The sequence below is a fragment of the Chiloscyllium punctatum genome, chromosome 8 (genome assembly GCF_047496795.1).
Source record: "Chiloscyllium punctatum isolate Juve2018m chromosome 8, sChiPun1.3, whole genome shotgun sequence".
Classification (NCBI taxonomy): Eukaryota; Metazoa; Chordata; class Chondrichthyes; order Orectolobiformes; family Hemiscylliidae; genus Chiloscyllium; species Chiloscyllium punctatum.
Window position 1 is genome coordinate 70,465,522 of NC_092746.1, and position 24,796 is coordinate 70,490,317.

Below are 24,796 nucleotides of genomic sequence, written 5' to 3' on the forward strand. Positions count from 1 at the left end.
AAAATTTAGCTGTGAAAAGGATACCTGAGTTGGTTGCTGTTTTGACAATAATTTGAATTTAATGAATCAGTTTAAATTATGTCCCAGGATGCTAAAGCCCAATTGAGTTTGAATATATTGTTTTGCCAATGAGATGATCTGATATTGAGGGGGATATAATATGAGGACCTTATGAAAATTGGTCAGCGAGAGCAACTGCCATCGAGACAGAAACACCTGGAAACCTAACATCTTGCTCTCCAAGAAATTAGAAAACACTCTAACACTCCATATGAAACATAGTCACAGTAAAAAGAAAGAAGATGACCCAGGGAATTCGGCAGCCAGAAGTGTGAAGTCACATAAGGTGACAGGGGCTCTGTGGTTTTTGAAATTAAGTTGATGTAATTTTAATAAGTGTCTTATTGGAACAGCATATTGTTATAAGCAGTAAGAGAAGGGGGGGGGGTTAGAATTGGGAATAATTGTTTAATGTTCACTTTTATAGTAAAAAAATTGTTTTTTCTTTAAAAGTGTAATTTGAAAGTTCTCTGGCTCTCATATTTTAACAGTTTATGAGGCAAGATGAGTTTTTCTGGGTGTTTGCTTTAATTAACATGGGTTCACCTCTGTGTCATAACAGTAGTTTAGAGGATCAGAAGGACCTTGGTGTGCATGTCCACAGATACTTAATGGCAGCAAGACAGGTAGACAAGGTGGTTAAGAAAATACAGTGGATATTTGTCTTTATTAGTCAAGGCATTGAATACAAGAGGAAGGAAATTATAATGGAGTTACATATAATGTTAGTTAGACCATAACTGGAATGCTGTGAGCAGTTCTTCTCACCACAATATTAGGAAGGATGTGATTGCTCTAGAGAGGGTGCAGAGGAGAATCACCAGGATGTTGCCTGGTCTATGAAGAGAGACTAGATACGCTGGACTTTATTTAGCTATGAAGAGGGACAATTGGGCTGGAGTTTATTCAGTTCTGAAGAGAGACTAGATAGGCTGGAGTATTTAAACTTGGAGCAGAGAAGGTTGAGGGGAGATATGATTGACCCTCAAAATTATGAGAGGCTTAGATAGGGAGAATTTGTTTTTCTTAATAGAGGGTCAATGAACTGACACAGTTTTAAGGAAAGGAGCTGGAAATTTAGAAGGGATTTTATAGAATTGTTTTTACCGGGGGGGGGGGGTCTTGGAGTCATAACGATGTACAGCACACAAATAGACCCTGTGATCCAACTCATCCACCTTGACCTGATATCCTAAATTAATCCGATTTGCCAGTGCTTGGCCTGTATCCCTCTAAACTCCTCCTGTTCATATACCCACCCAGATGCCTTTTAAATGTTGTAATTGTACTAACCGCCACCACTTTCTCTGGCAGCTCATTCCATACACGTAGCACCCTCTGTGTGACAAAGTTGCCCCTTAGGTCAGTTTTATATCTTTACCCCCTCACCCTAAACCTATGCCCTCTAGTTCTGGACTCCCCCCCCCCCACCCCCCCCCCCCCCCACTAGTGAAAAGACCTTGTCTATTCATCCTATCCATGCCCCTCATGATTTTATAAACCTCGATAAGGTCACCCCTCAGCTTCCAGCGCTCCAAGGAAAACAGCCCCACCCTATTCAGCCTCTCCCTCCAACCCTGGGAACATTCTTGTAACTCTTTTCTGAACCCCATCAAGTTTCACAACATCCTTTCTGTGATGGATATCTGTACTTACTGCCTAAGTGGATACTAGGGGCAGGAAACATTAAGAAATTTAGCAAGTATTTGGATGAGCACTTGAAACTCTATAACATACAAGGCTGTAGGCCAAGTGCACGAAAATAGAATTAGTATAGATAGATGCTTGATGACCAACATGGACTCGGTGGGCTGAAGGGCCTTTGTTCTTGGTGTACAAGCTTATAACTCTGTGCCTGTATGGAACCTTGATGTTGATTTTACGGGGTGCTCGCTCTGATTTCTACCCCTTAGCTAAAAGGCTGGATGGGGAGAACCCATCCATGTTCCTGATGATGGTTTCACAGCATTTTAATGCTTGGAGCAACATTAGTTGCTTGAACATGAGACTTCCAGCCCTACTGCACAGTTGGCTGTAGTAGCAGAGCCAGTGGGAGTAGTGGTTACTGCTTGGACTGCAGGTAACCCCACCATACTGCAGAGCCCTGATATGTTTGAGGTTGAAAGTCTTGGCAAAAGGGGATAGAGCCAGAGTTCAAGAGCCAGGGGAAGTGTGGGGTAAGGGGAGCTGAATTTGCTGGTGAATGTTTCCAATGGGCATGAGTTAACCTGCAAGACACGAGTCACTGTGCAACCACTCCCACGGAGCTCTTCCCCCCCTCCCCCCCTACAACTCAGGGCCAATCTGCCTGACTCCAGCACATGGAGCTAAACTGCCAGACCATGCTGACCATTAATCAGTCACTTAAGGGGCTCAATAGGCCAATACCCAAAGCCTTCCCAGATCCTGTAAAATTTCAGAGAGATCAGGAGTTGGCATGTCGGCAGTGGAAAGGCAACCTGCTGGATTTTGTGCCTTTGAATTGCCTTTTGTGAGAGTTACGATACAGACAGCATAGTTTTAAGTACAGTCACATTCATGGCGTGTAGAATGAGGAGGTGAAAACAAGATTTAAAGATATTCCTACTGACGCTAGTGCCAAAAATGGAGAAGCATTCCATTCTCAAGCACTGACATACGTACCCGAAAAAATTGCAAACCTATTAGCCATTTACCCGGATACAATTGGTATTGTTCAGAATGAGCTCATCAATCGATTGTGTTTTTCAACTGCAGATATATATTGCCTCATAATTTTGCTGGGAAAGAACCCTCACAGGATTGGCACTAAGCTAACCTGCAATTTTTTAACACTAAAGTACACTAGTTAACCAAGAATTTTGTCTTTTGGTTATGTTCACCACATTTTCAAAGGAAACAAATGTCACTTTATGGTAAGTAACATTTATGACTCCTTCCAGTCTTTTCCTCTGTTCAGCAGAAAAAAAAACCAAAGCAAATTCATAGGTTAGAGGAGGATTCAAAACATTAATGTGCCACTGGCATAAACATTGATAAATCTAAAAGTTTCAGCATCCTTTCAGGGTTTCAGGTGTGGCAATGCCATAAAACCATAAATATAAATTTCAAGTTTTCTTACACACTTTTACAGCAGCATAAAATATATTACATATTCAGCTGAATCGACAGGTTATGAAAGGAGAAAATAATGCAGACAAATGCAGCAACCTGTAGTCTTCTACACAAAGTAAGGAAAGATCACATGATTCCAGCCTAATACTTGTTAAAGAAACCTCTGATTTTCCTTGTTTTTGCAATTCATGCCTTATCAATGATGCATTGAATATAGTTTAATAAAAAAGCTGTTTTTAAATATATTCTTATGTTATTTTTCACGTAACTCAACTTATGGAATATAGCCTTCAATGATAACTGGAAATTTGTCTTAGTCTTGCATTCGACTCTTTATTTCAGTAAATTGCACTGAAAGTTTATTTCGTGATTTCCAGCATTTCCTGTAACTTTTGAATGACAGAAGTGTCAAACACAAAAGATATGAACTAAATATCTAGAGAAGAGGGTAGTTGCTGTCCTAAGGCTTTTCTTGACACAATGTGTTGCCCCCAGATCATGCCATTCATTGCTACAACCTCCAACTTGAATCCAAATAAGTTTTGAAAATGGTTCTAAGCAAGTTGATAGTGACAGTCTCTGTCCATGACAGTGATACATGAACTGTACTCCTCCCCCTTCCACAATATATCATGCCAGCTCTTTCGGTGATTTATCAATTTTCAGCTCAATGTGGCCATGCTCATTTGACTTGGATTTTGCCTAGCTAACCATACTGGGATAAAGTGAGGACTGCAGATGTTGGAGATCAGAGTCAAAACATGTGGTGCTGGAAAAGCACAGCAGGTCAGACAGCATCCAAGGAGTAGGAGAGTCGACGTTTTAAGCGTAAACTCTTCATCAGGATGTGACCGGCTGTGTTTTTCCACCACCACACTTTTTGACACTAGCTCATCATAATTGAGCATCTTAGTAATGGCTTCTCTTGCTATCACTTGTATTGCCACAGTGAATGAATCCATTCATTCCCCCTCCTCTTTTACACACAAACATAGTAAATTGGGGCAGGAATAGGCCATTCAGCACTTTGTGTCTCCTCTCCTATCCAATTGATCATGACTGATCATCAAACTCAGTATCTTGTTCAAGCTTTCTCCTCATATCCTTTGAAGCCTTTAGTCCTAAGAACTATACCTTCAACCTTCTTGAACATTTTCAATTTTTTGATTTCAATAGTTACTGTGGCAGAGAATTCCACAGACTCACCACTGTCTGTGTAAAGAAATTCCTCATCACAGTTCTAAATGGCCTACCCTTTATCCCTAAATTATGACCTCCCTGATTATTGAGAACAGCCTTCCTATATCTATCCTGTCTAGTCCTTTTAGAATTTTACAGGTTTCAATGATATTCTGCCTCATTCTTCTAAACTCTGCTGAATATAATCCTAATCAATCCAGTTTCTCTTCACACATCAGTTCTGACTTTCCAGGAATCAGTGTGGTAAAGATTATTTGCATTGTTTCAATAACCAGAATATCCTTTCTCAGATAAGGAGACCAAAACAACTGCTTATAATACTTTGGGTGTGGTCTTATCAATGCCCTATAAAGTTACAGAAAGACATCACTGCTCCTGGTACCTCACATAGATGCTGTTACTTTGCTAAAATGTCTGTATTCATCTGTCAGCTTCCATATACACTCCATTCACTCCACACTCAACCCTGAAACTGGATCTGTGCTATCAGAATGCTTATCTGACAATCAATCTTGAGTGTGCTGTGATTTTTGCCAAGTAAATAATTGAAGACACCATCTTTGGACTATCCACAGTTCCATACCCTCAATAAAAAGTGCACCTGCATTTTCTGGTCACTGTCTCAGCCTGAACCACCATTCACAAACACTATCGCCCTATTAAACTCTGAACTGAATCTGCCAATCCATACCATTGTTGCATAAGGGCTGCTTACGTCCATGTTTTTAATACTGTCCCTCAGAATAGGCCTTTGGTCTATGAGTCACAAACCATTTTAAATCTACACTAGTCTCATTTTCCAGCACTTGGCCCATAATCTTAAATGTTTTGATGTCTCAAGTGCTCATCCAAGTACATTTAAAAGGTTCTAAGGTTTCCCACCTCAACGACTCTCACAGGCAGTGCATTCCAGATTCCCACTGCCCTCTGGGTGAAAATGTTTCCTCAAACCACCTCTAAACTGCCTTCCTTTTACCTTAAAATTATGTCCCCTTGTTCGTAACCCTTCAACTTAGAGGAAAAACTGCCTTCCGCTATGTTCATGTCCCTCATAATTTTATTCACCTCAATCAGATCATGGAGTCATTGAGACGTACAGCACGGAAACAGACCCGTCGGTGCAACTCATCCATGCTGACCAGATATCCTAACCTAATCTAGTCACATTTGCCAGCACTTGGCCCATATTCTCTAAACCCTTCCTATTCATATACCCATTAAATGCTGTAATTGTACCAGCCCGTCCGATGGCAGCTCATTCCATGCATACACCATCCTCTGTGTGAAAAGGTTGCCCCTTTGGTCTGTTTTATATCTTTCCCATCTCACCTTGAACTTATGCCCTCTAGTTCTGGACTCCCCCATTCCATTGGAAAAGACCTTGTCTGTTTATCCTATCCATGTCCCTCATGATTTTATAAATCACTATAAGGTCACCCCTCAGCCTCCTACACTCAACCTAGCAACATCCCCTTCTTTCTTCTATCCACCTATTCAATCTTATCCATCCTCTCTTCATAGACAAACTGCTCCACCCCACAAAACATCCTTGTGAATTTCCTTTCCATCCTCTTCAATGCAATGGCATCTTTCTGATAATATGGTGACCAGAATTGCGAACAGTACGCCAGCTACTAATCAAAATAACCTCTCTGCACTTTTAATCACCATGACTGATAAAGGCAAGTGTTCCATATGACTTCTCAGTTACCCTATTTACCTGTCCTGTCACCTTCAGGGATCTGTGAACAAGTACTACAAGATTCCTATGTTCTTCTGAGGTTCTTAGTGTTTTGACATTCATTGTGTACTGCCTTGCGTATTGCTGCTTCCAAAGTGCATCATTTGTTAAAGGCTTTACTGAAATCTATATAAACTATATCAACTGCACCACCCTCATCTACACACCTAGTTACCTCCTCAAAGCATTCAATCAAATTTGGTTCGGCATGACCTACTTCTGACAAAGCCAAGCTGACTCCCTCTGATCAAACATTGTCTCAACAAATGGAGATCAATTCCCTCCTTCAAAATTTTCTCCAATTGTTTCCCTATCACTGGTGTGAAACTCCCTGGTCTGTAATTCCCCATTTTATCTCTACCCTTCTAGAGAAGTGGAATTATATTAACTGTCCTTCAGTGCTGTCCTATGACTACAGAGAAATTAAAAATTTGGGTCAAAATTTGTAAATGTCTCCCTCATTTACCACAGGAGCCTGGGATACAACTCATCTGGGTGAAAGTGAGGACTACTAATGCTGGAGATCAGAGTCAAGACTGGAGTGGTGCTGGAAAAACACCGCAGGTCAGGCAGCTTCCGAGGAACAGGAAAATCGACATTTCGGGCAGGACCCCCTTCATCAGGAATGTTCTACAACTCATCTGGACCTGGGGATCTGTTCACTTTTAAGCCTTCCAAAACATTTAATACCTTCTCATGTCCTATGTCAAGCTACTCAATAACCTCAGAGTCCTTATTCCCGAATTCGAGACCTGTATCCTCCTTCTCCAAAGTAAAGACTGATGTGAAGTACTCATTTAATACCAGGCCAATGTCCACCAGCTCCAAACCCAATTTGCCCTCTTGGTCCCTACTATTTCCTCTTCCCCTTAATGCACTTGTAAGTAGCTTGGGATTCTCCTCCGTCTTACCCACAATGGTTTTTCATGCACTTCCTTTGTTCTTCTAATTGCTTTCTTAAGATCTCTCTTGTACTTTCTATACTCCACTAGGGCTTCCATTGATTTGCTCCCAATAAACCTTTTAAAAGCCTCTCTTTTCCTTCATATACAGTGTGAATATTCCTGGACATCCAAGCTTCCCTGGCCCTGTTGCTCCTACATTTCATCCTAAATGGAACATGTTGGGCCTGTACTCTTGATAATTCCATTTTAATGCAACTGCTTGTGCTGTAATTTACCCACAATAAAATCTGCCTTCCCCTATTCTTAAACGCTTTCTTGCAGACCATCTTTTTCCTTTCTATTTCATCACATCTACTACAAAAGCCTCATTCATAAACTTCAGGCCATCAAATTCTTTGTTGTCCATCTTTCAAAACGTTTATCCATCATTCCACTTTCACTAACAAATACCTCAGCTTCATAAATTTAAAATGTTCATCCAGGTGTTCAAATTTTTCCATGGCCATATCTCTTACCATATCTCAGTGTCTTGATCTTGAACTCTATTATTTAGATTCTGCCATTTTTCCTTTAAGACATTACATTTAGAACAGTTCTTTGACTAACATGTTGGTCATTCCTCCCAAACAGATTTTAGCTGAGTATTTGTTTCTCTTATTGAAATGGAAATATTGAATATAATTAGAATATTGGATTGCAAAACGTAGACCAAAATTTCATTGTTACCTAAGTTATTAAGCCACTCCAATACTGTAAGTGCATAAGACCATTAGATCTCGGAGCAGAAATAGGCCATTCAGTCCATCAAGTCTGCTCTGCCATTTAATGAGATTGTGACTGATATCATAATCCTCAACTCCTCTTTCTTGCCATAACTCCATAAACCTTGAGTCCCTTACTGAATAAAAATATGTCCACCTCAGTCTTAAATATACATAGTGACTCAGCCACAAGAATCCTCTAAAGAATTCCACACACTCACTACCTTCTGAGAAAAGAAATCCCTCCTAATCTCTGATTTAAACATGAAACCTTGATTCTGAGATTATGATTTCTGGTCCTAGACTCAAGGAAAACAACATCAGTCCTGTCAAATTCTCTAAGAATCTTGTATGTTTTGAAAAAGTCTTATCTCATTCTTCTATATTCCAACAGATACAGGCCCAATCTACTCACCCTCTCCTCATAAGAAAGTCCCTCCACACCTGGTATCTACTCTGGACTACCTTCAATGCCAGTATATCTTTCCTTAGGTTAGAGATGCAAAATTGTTCACAGTATTCCAGCTGTGGTCTGACTAGTGCTTGTGGTCTGGCTCGTTTTAGAAAAGCTTCCCTACCTTTATGCGCTATTCCCTTTGAAATAAAAGTCAATATTCCTTTTGCCTTCCCTATCACCTAAATTTGGATGCTAGCTTTTTGCGATTGTGGATGAAGACCATCAAATCCCTTTGCTCTGTAGTCTGTTTCTGCTGTGTTTCATTTCAACATTTTTTAGGCCCCTGTGAAGCTTATGAGGTTGTGTTTCCAAGTTTTAGATAAGAACTACATCTAGTAGTTCATCTTGTAAAGTTACTCCCATGCTGCAAATATTTAATTCAATATTTAATATTTTCAGTTGCTGTAATGGAGCCTTGGATTCTGTCTGCCTGAAAGAAAGATCACCTTGGGACATCAATGAAAGATTGTTACCGTGAAAACTTTCCAAGCTAATGTATTATGTAAGAAATACATTCCAAAGATAGTTCAATTGCTTTTGGGAATGATTTAAATGGAATTGTACTACTAGGGTGCATCATTGGTAGCTTGCTGTATTCCTATATAATTATCTCAAATTAATTGTAATTTTATCCTGAGTTTATCAATATTATGGTCTGATTCTCTTAATCGATTGCTGTAGACAGCACAGCAGTGGCAGGTCAGCACATGGTTATCAAGGTGTAAACCATAATTAAACAATATTTCACAATATACATCATTGTACAGTTTTCACTTCAAAGATAATTGTATGCTAATTTCCATCCATTAAAATTAATGGTCAGTAAAGTTGTCTGTGTACCCAAATTTCCAATTTTTTTTAATGAAACTGCGTTGGAAATCTGTATCTAGTGTAAAGAAACAAGGGTTAATTTTTATATGTTATGTGGCACTTTGAGTTCACTAATTATAAAATTAAGATGAGAAATTAGTTACAAATCAGCTTTTGTTTGCCTTTATTTCTTTTGATTTACCTTTTCCCCTATATTTGTTTCCTTTGTTTTCTGTGAAACGGTTTTTGGCTGCATTTATTATTGAAAATCTTACTCGGGGGAGTTGAATTTTACCAACCCTGAGGATTATTGGTAAACGGAGCTATGGGAACCTACAAAATGGCAAGATAGGTTAGGGGGTGGCATGCCTATTACCTTTCTGCCATCTTGGCATTATCTTAGCATTGAGTAAGGGCAGTCCTCAATTCAGAGATCAGTTGTATTCTTAAGTGGCCAGTTAAGGGCCTGTTCTCTAAGCCATTCTACCAGCAGGGGATGGACCTTGGCATATGGGCGGGCAACCTGGTAAAGTCCAGACATGGGTGGGGTGGTGTGTATCATAATTAGACACACTGTCATTCATTGAAGATTCCCCAAGTAGCAGTGGCTGCCTCACAACAACAAACTCCAACCTCACCAAGCACCCTTCCTCACCCACACTGGCTACCTGTCTAGCCCTGGGACTTCCCAGAACTCACACATCTTCCAAAGGCAGGCTCCACTGCTACATTCCCTCAATTGGGAGAATTTTCAGCAGTGGCCATTGCTCCCAGACACGCTGCTGAGACTGAAGGGACTTTGGCCCTTTGGGGTTGGGCTCCAAGTGTTTACAGGGATATGTGCCTATATACTGTAATAGCAAATTAGCTAGCAGATGGAATATTCCTTTGCCTTTCCTATCACCTAAACTTGGATGCTAGCTTTTTGCGATTGTGGATGAAGACCATCAAATCCCTATGTTCTGTAGTCTGTTCCTGCTGTGTTTCATTTCAGCATTTTTTAGGCCCCTGTGAAGCTTATGAGGTTTTTCCAAGTTTTAGATAAAAACGACATCTAGTAGTTCTTCTTGTAAAGTTACTCCCATGCTGCAAATATTTAATTCAATGTTTAATATTTTCAGTTGCTATAATGGAGCCTTGGATTCTGTCTGCCTGAAAGAAAGATCACCTTGGGACATCAATGAAAGATGGAACTAAAGTGTGGCCGGAGTTCCCAGACAATTTTCAGCCATTTGGAGTACATTTTGACAGTTTGGGTCCACAAAAAGTGTCTACTTTTATGACCATTATTCTAAGTAACTAGAAAAGACAGCAAATATAAATCAGGATTCTCAAATATGCCTGCTCTAGGCAATTACTTCCTGCCAGCAGCTCACAGATGGAGAATTTGCCTTTCTACTTTAGCTTTGATTTGTTTCTCAATCCTCTGATCTTGGATTAGTCTCCCCAGGGCTTAGACTGAGGTTTTTGAAGTTTAAATCCATCCTGCACCAGATGTCCTCCATTTGTACTTTAGCTAATGCATTCAATTGGACATATTTGCTTGAAATACTGCCCTGTTAAATCTAAAAGGATGCTTCCAAATTTTACAGTTGAATACATACAAGATTTTATCTGGCATCAGAATTACAGGGAAAACCCTAAATTTAATGAAAAAATGGACAGAGAACTTTTCACATGTTGACCCTTTAGCATTTACTAGTTAAATAGTGAATAATTGGTAAATAATATCATTCTGATCCTGAGTACATGCTACATGCTAAAGGGTAATATGCAGTAATACCTTTTTGACACGATCTTCAGACTGTTGGTCACACTGTGAATCATTACACTGATCAGCCCAGCCAAGTGCAAATGGAAATACTGTAAAAGGAGAAACAGCTCCTTGAACAATATAGTTTCACAGTCTCTTGCAGATATATTACAGCATAAACATTACAATGAACCACGTCAGCATTTAAAAACACTGATCTAATGGGAAATTATACTATTCCTAAGGCCGAAGCCTGAATTTTTGGAAATAGAGAGATGTGATCCATCAATATGAACATGTCATTGGTGACCAAAACAACAAAAAACACTCCTGAACAGAACAGCTATGATTTTTGCAAGATGGGAAACGGTATGGGTCAGAATTTGAACGTTGGAGTTTTGAAGAATGAGATTGATAGTGATACAGCATGGAAACAGACCCTTCGATGGAGCACATCCATGCTGTCCATGTTTCCAAACTAAACTAGTCCCACTTGCCTGTGCTTGGCCCATATCCCTCCAAACCTTTTCTATTTGTGTACTCATCCAAATGTCTTTTAAATGTTGTAATTTTACTTACATCCATTATTTCCTCTGACAGTTCATTCCACACATGGACCACACTCTGTGTAGAAGAGTTGCCCTTCATGTCCTTTTTAAAACTTTTCCTCTCACCTTAAAAATATGTTCCCTTGTTTTTTTCCCCTAGCCTAGGGAAAAGACACTCATCATTCACTCTAACTATGCCCCTCATGAATTTATAAACCTCTAAGATCCTAAAGGAACGTAACAGGGTGAAATATGAAAGGATGTTTCCTTCATGAGAGACACAGAACAAGGGTTCATAGCTTTAAAAAAAAGACAAAGGTGAGAAGAATTAGTTTGACTTGGAGGGTAGTGAGCCTTTAGAGTCATAGACTTGTACAGCAGACCCTTCGGTCTAACTCATCCATGCCAACCAGATATCCTAAATTAATCTAGTCACATTTGGCAACATTTGGCCCATATCCCTCTAAATCCTTCCTATTCATGTACCCATCTGGATGCCTTTTAAATATTGTAATTGTACCAGCCACTACCACTTCCTATAGCAGCTCATTCTATACACGTACCACCATCTGCGTGAAAAAATTTAACCTTAGGTCCCTTTTAAATCGTTCCCCTCTCAACTTAAACCTATGCCCTCTAGTTTTAGATACGCCTCTCCTGGGAAACAAAAATGTGACTATTCACCCTAACTATGCCCCTCATGATTTTATAAACCTATATAAGGTCACCCCTTCAACCTCTGACGCTGCAGAGAAAATAGCCCCAGCCTATTCAGGCTCTCCCTATAGCTCAAACTCTCTAACCCCAGCAACATCCTTGTAAATTGTTTCTGAACCCTTTCAAGTTTAACAACATCCCTCCTATAGCAAGAAGACTAGAATTGAATGCAGTATTCCAAAACTGGCCTTACTAATGCCTTGTAATGCTGCAACATGACTTCCCAACTTCTATGCTCAATGTATGACCAATAAAGGCAAGTGTACCAAACAACTCCTTCACTATCCTGTCTACCTGTGACTCCACTTTCAAGTAACTATGAATCTTCACTCCAAGATCTCTTTGCTTGGCAACTCTCCTCAGGACCTTACCAGGTGGCACGGTGGCACAGTGGTTAGCACTGCTGCTTCACAGCGCCAGAGACCCGGGTTCAATTCCCGCCTCAGGCGACTGACTGTGTGGAGTTTGCACGTTCTCCCCGTGTCTGCGTGGGTTTCCTCCGGGTGCTCCGGTTTCCTCCCACACTCCAAAGATGTGCAGGTCAGGTGAATTGGCCATGCTAAATTGCCCGTAGTGTTAGGTAAGGGGTAGATGTAGATGTAGGGGTATAGGTGGGTTACGCTTCGGCGGGGCGGTGTGGACTTGTTGGGCCGAAGGGCCTGTTTCCACACTGTAAGTAATCTAATCTAATTAAGTGTATAAGTCCTGCCTTGATTTGTCTTATAATGAATCTTATGTCATTTTGAGTTGCGTCATGCTTTTTGGAAGAGTTTCCTACCATAAAGCCTAGTGAGTTTTCTCACCCTATCTTATCACTCGCCTTATTAATTGCGAACTTTGTCCATATGATGTCCAATTTCCACTCCAACTTATGCACCATTCTCAGAACAACTCAATGTACACTGGATATCTGTCTGCACCACCTTTAAAAGGCTGTTGTACATCAGATGAGTAATGGAATCTGAAGCTGCCTGTTTGATCAAGACCATGCACACAAGATGTTGGGCAACAGGAAGATGGCACCATAATTCTCCGACAGAGACCTTGAGTTCTAGTCAATCAGGAGGTGCAACAAAAAGGTGCCCTCTTCCTGGAAGATTGCCAGGATTCTGCCAGCCTAGCCAGGTCAGTGCCATCTCCAGAGTGTGTGGGAATGGTCAACAATATGGAAAGGTTAATGATCTTCTTCTCTTCACCAGGGAGTGATACCACATTCTTCTCTCTCTGCCACCCCATGCTCAATCCATCAGCCCTCCCATCATGTTAACCCACAACCCTCACTGTCACTTGAAACATCTTCACTCCCCTGATCTTCCTTTCCCCTCAGCTTCCAACACTGTTAACCCTGCATGCCATATGTACTGTCTCCTTAGTCTGTTGGTACATCTCACCGTGGTTTCACTCTCTAGCTGGTCTGCAGAAGAAGTATGCACTCCTAAGCTCCATTGTTCCCAGCCATTGGCTGTCAGGACTGAAGGCATGGTGACGGGGAACTCTGACCCCAGTCCAGGTGGCTCCTTCTCGCAGGTGACAGAGCAATGCCGTGAGACACCCATCCAGGGAAGGCACCACACATAGGCCCCTCAGCAAATTTCATTCAGGACCAGCATTCCCTCCATCTTCTTTCTGACTGTGTGGGTCTCTGTCACAATGCAGTCTAATATGGGGTAGCACCTGGAAGTGCATACCATTCTATTGACTCTTACTTTTTTGCACCTGTACATCTTTGTGGTCCTTTGGGGTATTTGATAAATAAAAGACAATTGTTTAATAAAACTCTGAAAACTTCAATGTTAACAGGGCAAAAAAAAAAGCTTTCTCTCCTAAGAAAAATAATTCATTGTATCTCCTTGCTGTGATCTCTAATACAATCCTATATTCAGTTCAATCCCAACGATTGTGGAGTCCATTTTACATGTATGTCATAAGTGAAAATATTGTGCGCAATGTGGATAGAATCAGGAACACGTATTGGTTTTATTTAAATTTGTCTTATCCATAAACTGATGGAACTTGTCAGAACCATTGAAATCAAGACTGTGAAATTAGACTGAAAAATGGGCAGAGATTCGATATAATGTTATTTTCATTTCAGTGGAATTCAATTCAGCCTCAAAGTTTGCTAATATTATTGGGAAAACCACTGTATGGTATTTATTTACAATTTTACATTTTTATTCATACCATCATCTCTCTGCTAAATAGCTATGACACAAGCACGTGCAGGTTAGGTGAGTTGGCCATGTTAAATTGCCCCCGTAGTGTTAGGTGAAGGGGTAAATGTAGGGGAATGGGTCTGGGTGGGTTGCTCTTTGGAGGGTCAGTGTGGACTTGTTGGGCCGAAGGGCCTGTTTCCACACTGTAAGTAATCTAATCTAAAAAGACTACATGGAACTTTTCCTCTTCCAGATTTGCAAACATGCAGCAATGTTCAATATGATGTGAAATTACAAATCTCGACTATAATAAATTTTTAAAAGGCCATCTATTAACATAATAAAGCATATCTTAGAAATAAAGTGCAGACCATTCCAAGATTTAATTAGTTTGCAACCACACTTCAACTCAGTGATGATGGAACTGTGAGAGGAGCTGTAATTCTGCAGGCTGAGGCAGCTCACATCAGTTCAGTTCTCGTGCTGTCTGTATGTCTCATTGAGAAACTACTCGATTCTCTGTACCCCTTTTACAGAAAGTTGTCTTATTACTGGATTCAATTTATCTGAAGCTGCTTAATGTAAATTGCCCTCCTCCTCTTAATTGAATAATTGCTAAATTATTCAATTGAAATTTCAAGCTCATAACTGAAATCAGATTCGGAACTTTTTTTTAACAAATCCACTATGAATGAAGAAATGAGATATAAATAGGGTAGCATTGCAAGGTATAAGCTTGCAGATAAGGCTTGAAACTTTGCTGGTTCCTTCAGTGTGTTTACAATTCAAATTTTTAATTAATCCCTGATGAATGGGTGTGAATGTTGGACATGAACAGACTCAGCTGCCTCATTCTGTGGTTGAAATGACAATGTTCAACTTCTTTTAATTGAACAATTTAAAAATCAATGCAAACACTTCCAAGGGAGCAGGGTAACAAAAATCAAAATTCCAAAGGACAATTATTAGGTTTAAACTAAAATGTCATTCTACAGGTAGGTAATGTATCCTAGACATTCAAACTGTAAGATCAAAGCAGTTATTGATAATTGATTGAGGAAGCAGCAATACCAATGTCTGTGGAACAATAGGAGTGTTTGAGTTACACATTAGGAATAGAAAGAAGTAAAAAATGTGGCACAGTGGCACAGTGACTAGAGGTGGCACGGTGGCACAGTGGTTAGCACTGCTGCCTCACAGAGCCAGAGACCCGGGTTCAATTCCTGCCTCGGGCAACTGTCTGTGTGGAGTTTGCACATTCTCCCAGTGTCTGCGTTTGTTTCCTCTGGGTGCTCAGGTTTCCTCCCACAGTCCAAAAATGTGCAGGTTAGGTGAATTGGCCAAGCTAAATTGCCCGTAATGTTAGGTGTAGGGGAATGGGTCTGGGTGGGTTGCTCTTCGGAGGGTTGGCATGGACTTGTTGGGCCGAAGGGTCTGTTTCCACACTGTCAGTAATCTAATCTGAATTTGGAGGAGAATCGCTGAATCTATTACAATAAAAGCTGCATTTGTTTCTGTGAGACTACTTTCAATATAGATGAGACTGACATTGATTACAAATAAACATTACATACCAATGAATTGGAAATTAAATATATGACTCAGTGGTGTCTTTGATGGTTTGATGCTGTGACAGGCTGAATTCCAATGGTGCACTTCACACTGCAGGTCATGGACAGCATCTTCCAGCTGTTTCTGCAAATGTTTCTCAAACTTAGTTATCTCATTGTTGTTGCATTTAGTTGTGTAGAAATCAGCTTCTAGGCGAACACTTTTCTTTGGATTGTGATACACTTAAAGACAAACAAGGAGTACCAAATGTACATCAATGCTGCAATGTGACTGATCAAGGTGCGAATACTAAATGATTTATAATAACCAAATATAAAGAAGATACACTTTAACAAAAATTAACATCTCTCTAAGTGACGTTCAAAACGCCGTGGATTGTGCTTTTCCTTCTTTTGAAAATCTATTTGTGCTGTTGCTTGTGAGGAGTTCAGGCACCATGGAGAAGGTGGGGAACCACAATGACACCTAAGATTAGGATGGGTGTTCACTATGAGACTTGAATGGGTGAGTGGGTAGGGTGTCCATGATTGGGGGTTGTACAGTTTGATTTATGAACCAATATACTGTCCAAGAAACCTAAATAACCAGAAAATTAAACTGATGGCAGGGCATAAGCAGAATGGGAGACAGGATATAATGGTTCCTTAAATCAAGCTGCAAGCTAAAACTAGGCAAATTGTGTCATGACATCTGTTTCTTCAATTATCTTGTTTTGCTGCAGCATACTTTGACAATTTTTTTTGGCGGATGACATATGAGGAGGATAGCTGGATGAAAAATTTGATGACTAACAAAAATAGAATACTTATGACTGGAAAGGATAAAAACTGATTTAACAAGCAAAATAAAAGAAATGTATAGACTGAACTGATAGGAAATTGCATTATTCCTCTACAATGTGGAGAAAAAGCAAACCTTTCATTTTCTTATCTCTTCTTCAGAGTAAAGAGACTACCTCTGACATCGGTCCTATATCTATCACCCCTCAATTTAAAGCTATTTCCCCTCATGCTAGCCATCACCATCAAGGAAAGAGGCTCTCACAGTCCACCCTATCTAACCCTCTAATTATCTTATCTGTCTCAATTAAGTCACCTCTCATCCTTCTTCTTTCCAACAAAAACAGACTCAAGTCCCCTCAGCCTCTCCCTCGTAAGACCTTCCCTCCATACCAGGCATCATCCTAGTAAATCTCCTCTGAACCCTTTCCAAAGCTTCCACATCCTTCCCATGACCAGAACTGTACGCAATTCTCCAAGTGCAGAGTTTTGTACAGCGACAGCATAACCTCTTGGTTCCGAAACTCAATCCCTCTACCAGTATAAGCTAACACACCGTCTGCATTGCTGGTCAGGGACGATATCATGGCTGTGCTAAAGGAGGACACTATGGCAGTCTTGGGTAGTGAGGCATTATGGGTGGAGCTGAGAAATAAGAAGGGTGCAATTACATTGTTGGGGCTGTATTACAGACCTCCCAAGAGTGAGCATGAGGTAGAAGAACAAATAGGTAAACAGATTATGAATAGATGTAGAGGCAATAGGGTAGTGGTGATGGGAGATTTTAATTTTCCCAACATTGAGTGGGATATACTTAGCGTCAGAGGTCTGGTTGGAGTAGAATTTGTACGAAGCATCCAGGAGAGTTTTCTAGAGTAGTATGTCAATAGTCCGATGAGGGAAGGGGCCATATTGGACCTGGTACTAGGGAACAAGCCAGGACAGGTGGTAGAAGTTGCGGTGGGGGATTTCTTTGGGAACAGTGACCACAATTCTGTAAGTTTTAGAATGCTCGTAGATAAAGAAGAGAGTGGTCCTCAGGGAAGAGTACTAAACTGGGCCAAAGCTAATTATATCAAAATTAGGCAGAAGCTGGCAAATGTGGATTGGACTAGGAGAAAGTGAGGACTGCAGATGCTGGAGACCAGAGTTGAAAAATGTGGTGCTGGGAAAACACAGGAGGCCAAGCAGCATCTGAGGAGCAGGAAAGTCGACGTTTCGGGCATAAGCCCTTCTTCAGGAATCTTCAGAATTTTCTTCGAGGAAGTGACCAAGTTGTTAGATGAAGAAAGGGCTGTTGGTGTCATATACATGGACTTTAGTAAGGCATTTGATAAGGTTCCCCATTGTAGACTAATGGAGAAAGTGAAGTCACATAGTGTGCAGGGTGTTCTAGCTAGGTGGATAAAGAACTGGTTGAGCAACAGCAGACAGACAATAGTAGTTGAAGGGAGTTTCTCAAAATGGAGAAAGGTGACCAGTGGTGTTCCACAGGGGTCAGTATTGGGGCCACTGTTGTTTGTAATATACATAAATGATCTAGAAGAGGGCACTGTTGGTATGATCAGCAAGTTTGCAGATGACACAAAGATTGGTGGAGTAGCAGAAAGTATAAGGGACTGTCAGAGAATGCAGGAGGATATAGATAGACTGGAGAGTTGGGTGGAAAAGTGGCAGATGGCTTTCAATCCAGACAAATGTGAGGTGATGCATTTAGGCAAGTCTAATTCTAGAGCAAATTATACAATGAATGGAAGAGCCTTGGGAAAAGTTGATGGGCAGAGAGATCTGTAAGTGCAGGTCCATTGTACCCTGAAGGTTGCTGCACAGATGGATAGAGTGGTAAAGAAGGTATATCATATGCTTGCCTTCATTGGACGGGGTATTGAGTATAAAAGTTGGCAAGTCATGTTAAAATTGTACAAGACATTGGTTCAGCCGCAGTTAGAATATTGTGTACAGTTCTGGTCGCCACATTACTAAACGGATGTGGACGCTTTTGAAGGTGGGTATAAACCGCCCCGTGTTTACCGTGGAGCAAGGCCCACATCGGGAAAACCAGCAGTATCCATTTTAAAAAGGTAAAAACAATGACTGCAGATGCTGAAAATCAAATACTGGATTAGTGGTGCTGGAAGAGCACAGCAGTTCAGGCAGCATCCAACGAGCTGCTCGTTGGATGCTGCCTGAACTGCTGTGCTCTTCCAGCACCACTAATCCAGTATCCATTTTAAGCCAGCAGTATCCATTTTAAAGCAAACAAGTATTCATTTTAAGACAGCAGCTGCCAGCCCGACCATGTGATCGGGAGAAGGGGGCCCAAAGACAGATCCAAATACACACCAGACCAGACACTAGTCATGACTCCAGACAATGGTCATGACTCACAGATTGAAACCCACTTTATAATCTCGTCAAGGTTCCAACTGACACACACCCATAACCTGATCATGCAAAACAGTCCTACACAAAAGGCAAACACCAAACAAACAGGATGAACCTAACAGACACTTTGGAAGTAACAAAGAGGGGTGCTAGCCTCCAGCCCTCACGGAGAGACAAGCAGATAGCACCCGGACACATTTACATAAAGGTAAACAGCACACCTTTTGTGTATGCTGCCGACTCTCCGAGGACGGCAGGAAGCTTGACATTCACACATACTCCAGCCGTGATTGCCACCATTCACACTCATTCATACCCAATCTCCTACATCCTGACTCATGAAGTATATAACTTGTAACATCGCACAGGAAACGTTAGAGCGATCGAGATTCGGACCTCGGTTGGCCTCCGCCGGTGTTAAATACTTCAATAAAGTTACCGGTTGTCGAACCGCACTCTGGGCTCGGACTGAGATCATTTCATCCACGCTAACACTTTGGAGAGGGTGCAGAAAAGGTTTACAAGGATGTTGACTGGTATGGAAGGTACTAACTATGAAGAGGGGTTGAGTAGGTTAGGTTTATTTTCACTAGGAAAAAGGAGATTGAGGTTTACAAGATCATGAAGGGCATAGACAGGGTGGATAGAGACAAGCTTTTTCCCACGGCGAACGATTCAATAATCAGAGGTCATGCTTTCAAGGTGAGAGGTGGAAAGTTTAAGGGGGCTACACGCGGCAAGTACTTCACACAGAGGGTGGTGGGCGTTTGGAACGCATTGCCAGCAGAGCTGGTAGAGGCAGGCACGGTAGATTCATTTAAGATGCGTCTGGACAGATGCATGAGTAGGTGGGGAGCAGAGGAATACAAATGCTTAGGAATTGACCAACAGGTTTAGACAGTACATTTGGATTGGCTCAGGCTTGAGGGGCCGAAGGGCCTCTTCCTGGGCTGTAAATTTTCTTTGTTCTTTGTTTAACCCTATTAACCTGGGTGGCAGCTTTCAGGGATCTATACACATGGATAATGAGATCCCTCTGCTCATCTACACTACCAAGAATCTTATAATTATTCCAGTACTCTTTATTCCTGTTGCTCCCACCAAAGTGAATCACCTCACACTTGTCCGCATTAAACTCCATTTGCCACCTCTCAGCCCAGCTCTGCAGCTTATCTATGTACCTCTGTAACCTGCAACATCCTTCTGCACTACCCACAACTCTACTGACCTTCATGTCATCGCAAATTTATTAATCCATCCTCCATGCCCTCATCCAGGTCATTTATAAAAATGACAAACAACAGTGGACCCAAAACAGATTGTTGCAGTAACTGAACTCCAGGATGAATATTTCCCATCAACCACCACCCTCTGTCTTCTTTCAGCTAGTTAATTTCTGATCCAAACTACGAAGTCTCCCTCAATCCCATGCCTCCATAATTTGTTCAATAGCCTACCGTGGTTATCAAATGCCTTACTGAAATCCATATACACCACATCAATTGCTTTACCCTCATCCACCTGGTTGGTCACCTTTCAAAGAATTCAGTAAGGCTTGTGGCACCATTCTTGTAGACAATAACAACATAAAGTTCAAAGCCAAAGGCTCTGCAATTTCCTCCCTGGTTTCCCAGTGAACCCTAGGATAAATCCCATCCAGTCCAGGAGACTTATCTACTTTTACACTTTCCAGAATTGCTAACGCCTCCTCCTTGTGAACCTCAATCCCATCTAGTCTAGTAGCCTGTATCTCAGTATTCTCCTCGACAACATTGTCCTTTTCTAGTGTAAATACTGTCAAAAAATATTCATTCCGCATTTCCCCTATCTCCACTGACTCCACGCACAACTTCCCACTACTATCCTTGATTGGCCCTAATCTTACTCTCTTCATTCTTTTATTCCTGGCCTTGGGGTTTTCCTTGATCCTATCTGCTAATGACTTCTAATGTCCCCTTCTGGCTCTTCTTAACTCTTTATTTAGGTCTTTCCTGGCTAAGCTGTAACTCTCAAGTGCCCATACAGACTCGCATTCTTCCTGATGGACTCAGAAAAAGGCTCTATGCAACATAAAAGCAAGGCAGGAGAGAATGGCCAGCCTTACCTTACTCTAGATCAGATCAGGAAGCTTTTTGATTCCTGCCTATTGATTTAGACTGCGCTAATAATGTTGGTGTAGAGCAGTCAGATCCAATTGCGAATTCCCTCTCCAAAGATCCTTGGAAAACATGCTCTATATGTAGGTATGTGATATCTTGTCAATGGCCTTCTCCTGGTTCAAGCTGATGAGGCAGGCATCCACCTCCCTGTTCTGCACAGAGGGAATTATATCCCTGAGGAATGCTAGTCTCTTAAAGATTATTATGTCAGCACAAGTTAGTCAGGTAAATTATCGACCTTGGATTCCTGGTTGGAGATGACCTTAGACAGGATTTTCTAAATCCACACAACAGTGAAATTGGTCACCAATTTCTAATTTCCTCCCTCTCTCCTTTCCACTTGTAGATAAAGGTGATGATATCTTAGATTAGATTACATTACATTACATTACATTACAGTGTGGAAACAGGCCCTTTGACCCAACAAATCCACACCGACCCGCTGAAGCATAACCCACCCATACCCCTACATTTATCCCTTACCTAACACTACGGGCAATTTAACATGGCCAATTCACCTGACCTGCACATCTTTGGACTGTGGGAGGAAACCGGAGCACCCGGAGGAAACCCACGCAGACACGGGGAGAATGTGCAAACTCCACACAGTCAGTCGCCATAATTTACATATGCTAATTTACATATGCTACCTATCAGAAGCATACTGTCATACACCTACAGCAGGTCCTGACCAACTGTGTCCCACAGAGCTAAATACATCTCAGCCAGTAATTCTTTTCTAAGTACTCGGTGGCCTTGAGGAGAAAGTGAGGACTGCAGATGCTGGAGATCAGAGCTGAAAATGTGTTGCTTGAAAAGCGCAGCAGGTCAGGCAGCATCCTTCTCAAACAGACTCGCTACCACAGCCACATCTCCTTCCTCAGCGCCTGCCTCCACCTATCGCATTCCCAACACCCCTCCCCCAAGTCCCTCCTCCCTACCTTTTATCTTAGCCTGCTGGACACACTTTCCTCATTCCTGAAGAAGGGCTGATGCCAGAAATGTTGATTTTCCTGTTCCTTGGATGCTGCCTGACCTGCTGCGCTTTTCCAGCAACACATTTTCAACTCGGTGGCCTTGGTCAGCTTATCCAGAGAGAATGGCTGGTCAAGGCTCTCCTGTCGTCTAAGACCTCCATTATAGAAGACAGGAATAACTGGGAGGCTAGGCTATCTGGGGATTCATGCCATACAGAAGGTTATGAATGGATTTGCTGATGCTCAGGATGTCAGACGGAGATGACATTACCAAGCCATTTACTTCTTTCAGGCTGCTGAGCACAGAGCTCTCCTTATGCACTTTCTGGAAGAAGAAATGCAACCACATCTTATCCTACACTATGGAGCAGATCCTGCATTGGAAAATTATGTTGGGGGCCTCTGAGGCAAACAGCAAGGCTTGCTGGCTCATCACCTCCTGGAGATCCTCTGTGACAATGACACCCATCATCTGCAGCAGAGGTAGGTTCTGCATGCTTTTCTCGAATTTGGATAGCTTTCCCCATCTCCCTCCTGCCTTCCGAACGGCTTTAAGGATCAAGAACCTCTTGACGTTCCCCTTGACTGTTTCCTACCAGTTTGATGGAGACTCAAAGAGGAGCTTCACGGTCTTCCAACATGTGTAATCCTAAGGATTGGGAAGTCCTATCCTACTCATCTGAAAAGTTGGAAAAACATCACTGCAAATGCTTAATTTGCTATCGGGAACAAGGAATTTTGCTTCCATCCAATTAAGTCCCATTGTCCACCTTTCTAAAAACTCCAGATGGGCCTGGGAAATTCTGTCCACTGGGGGCAGCATGGTGGCTCAGTGGTTAGCAGTGCTGCCTCACAGGTTCAATTCCCGCCTCAGGTGGCTGTCTGTGTAGAGTTTGCACATTCACCCCGTGTCTGTGTGGGTTTCCTCTGGGTGCTCCAGTTTCCCCATCACAATCCAAAGGTGCACAGGTCAGGTGAACTGGCCATGCTAAATTGCCCCTAGTGATAAGTGCATTAGTCAGGAGTAAATGTAGGGGAATGGATCTAGGTGGGTTGCTCTTCGGAGGGTCAGTGTGGACTTGTTGGGCCGAAGGGCCTGCTTCTATACTGTAGGGAATCTAATCTACATGATTAAAAAAATTGGGTTCAGAGGTAGCAAATGGAGGTCAATGCAGCTAAACGTGAGGTGATTCACTTTGGGAAGAATAACAGGAAAGCTGAGTACTGGGTCAGTGGAAAGATTCTTGTTAATGTGGATGTGCATAGGAATCTTGGAGTCCATGTACATAGATCCCTGAAAGTTGCCACCCAGGTTGATAGTGCTATTAAGAAGGCATACAGTGTGTTAGGTTTCATTGGTAGAGGGATTGAGTTCCAGAGCTGCAATGTTATGCTGCAACCATACAAAACGCTGGTGCGGCCACACTTGGTATTTTGTGTACAGTTCTAGTCGCCATATTTCGGAAAGGATGTGGAAGCATTGGAAAAGGTGCAGAGGAGATTTACTAGGGTGTTGCATGGTCTGGAGGGAAGCTCTAATGAGGAAAGGCTGAGAGACTTGGGTATGTTCTCATTGGAAAGAAGAAGGCTAAGAGGGGATTTGATAGACATACAAGATGATCAGAGGATTAGATAGGGTAGACAGTGAAAGTCTTTTTCCTCGGATGATGACGTCAGCTTGTACAAGGGGGCATAAGTACAAATTGAGGGGTGATAGATTTAAGACAGATGTCAGAGGCAGGTTCTTTACTCAGAGAGTGGTAAGGGTGTGGAATGCCCTACCTGCCAATGTAGTTAACTCAGCCACATTAGGGAGATTTAAACAATCCTTGGATAAGCTCATGGATGATTATGGGATGGTGTAGAGGGATGAGCTTAGAATAGTTCACAGGTCGGCACAATGTTGAGGGCCAAAGGGCCTGTTCTGTATTGTATTGTTCTATGTTCTATGTTTATGTATGTGTCTTGGTTGAAGGCATGTTTTACAGGAGAGTTGCAGAGTGGTATTTCACCATGGTTTGTGCTGGTCACTGTGCTGATGCATGGAGTTAATTTCTCTGTACCAGAACAGGACATACAGTATCTGGGAGGTTTCGAAGGAATATTGGCAACTTTATCACATACCTTGCAGGTCAGACACCGAACAGAAGCAAAAAATGGAAAAAAGAACAGATAATATGATGCGCATGTAACTGTGAGAGAAAATATGTGATTTTTGCAGAAAGTAAATATTATACAACAGGAAATACACACAAACTTACAATATATAAATATGACTTGAAAAGATTTAGATTTATTTTTCATGAATTCCTTTGAATTCAGCAATCCATATTCCCTCTAGATTCCAAGAAAATGATCAGACAACAACAATTAAATCAATTTTCTCCCAAACAAGCCCCAGAAACCTCTCACTATTTTCATTTTACCGAAAGATTGATTAGTGAGCATCAGGTTAGTGTATAGGAATAAAAGTTTAATGTATTATGGATTTCAATATTTCTGCAAAAGTATTAAACCTACCATAGACTGTATACCTGACCAGGGTTGATATTCGTTTTAGGTCAAGTGTGTACGTGAGGTTGCAGGTATAATTTCCGGAATCCACTACATAAATGGTGTCAAACAACAAGTTTCCATTGTCGATGAAGATGAATCTCTGAGATTCTAAATAAAACAGAGAAACAAATGCAGTAAAACAAGCAATTGTCAATTCAGTAATCACA

At 41.5% G+C, this 24,796-nt stretch overlaps 1 protein-coding gene and 1 long non-coding RNA gene across 7 annotated transcripts in view; one reads left to right on the forward strand and one right to left on the reverse strand.

Annotated features, from left to right (window-relative positions):
- LOC140480625 (uncharacterized) overlaps nt 1-10,281 on the forward strand; it is a 54,403-nt gene extending 44,122 nt beyond the window's left edge. Inside the window, exons 3-4 of one of the 3 annotated variants that reach the window (XR_011961355.1) lie at nt 6,566-6,658; nt 8,617-9,135. This is a non-coding gene — a long non-coding RNA (uncharacterized lncRNA). Of the gene's footprint in view, nt 1-6,565; nt 9,136-10,148 lie in introns of those variants that run through there. The other 2 variants (XR_011961356.1, XR_011961354.1) reach the window with 2 other exon arrangements.
- The window catches only part of LOC140480622 (zona pellucida-binding protein 1-like), a 73,962-nt gene that overhangs the window by 32,185 nt on the left and 16,981 nt on the right, over nt 1-24,796 (reverse strand). For 3 of the 4 annotated variants that reach the window (XM_072575748.1, XM_072575746.1, XM_072575749.1), the window contains 3 exons: nt 24,594-24,737; nt 15,776-15,994; nt 10,811-10,890 (listed from right to left, as the gene is read on the reverse strand). In XM_072575748.1, the coding sequence (XP_072431849.1) occupies nt 10,811-10,890; nt 15,776-15,994; nt 24,594-24,737 (443 nt within the window). The remainder of the gene's footprint in view (nt 1-10,810; nt 10,891-15,775; nt 15,995-24,593; nt 24,738-24,796) is intronic. The other variant, XM_072575747.1, reaches the window with a different exon arrangement.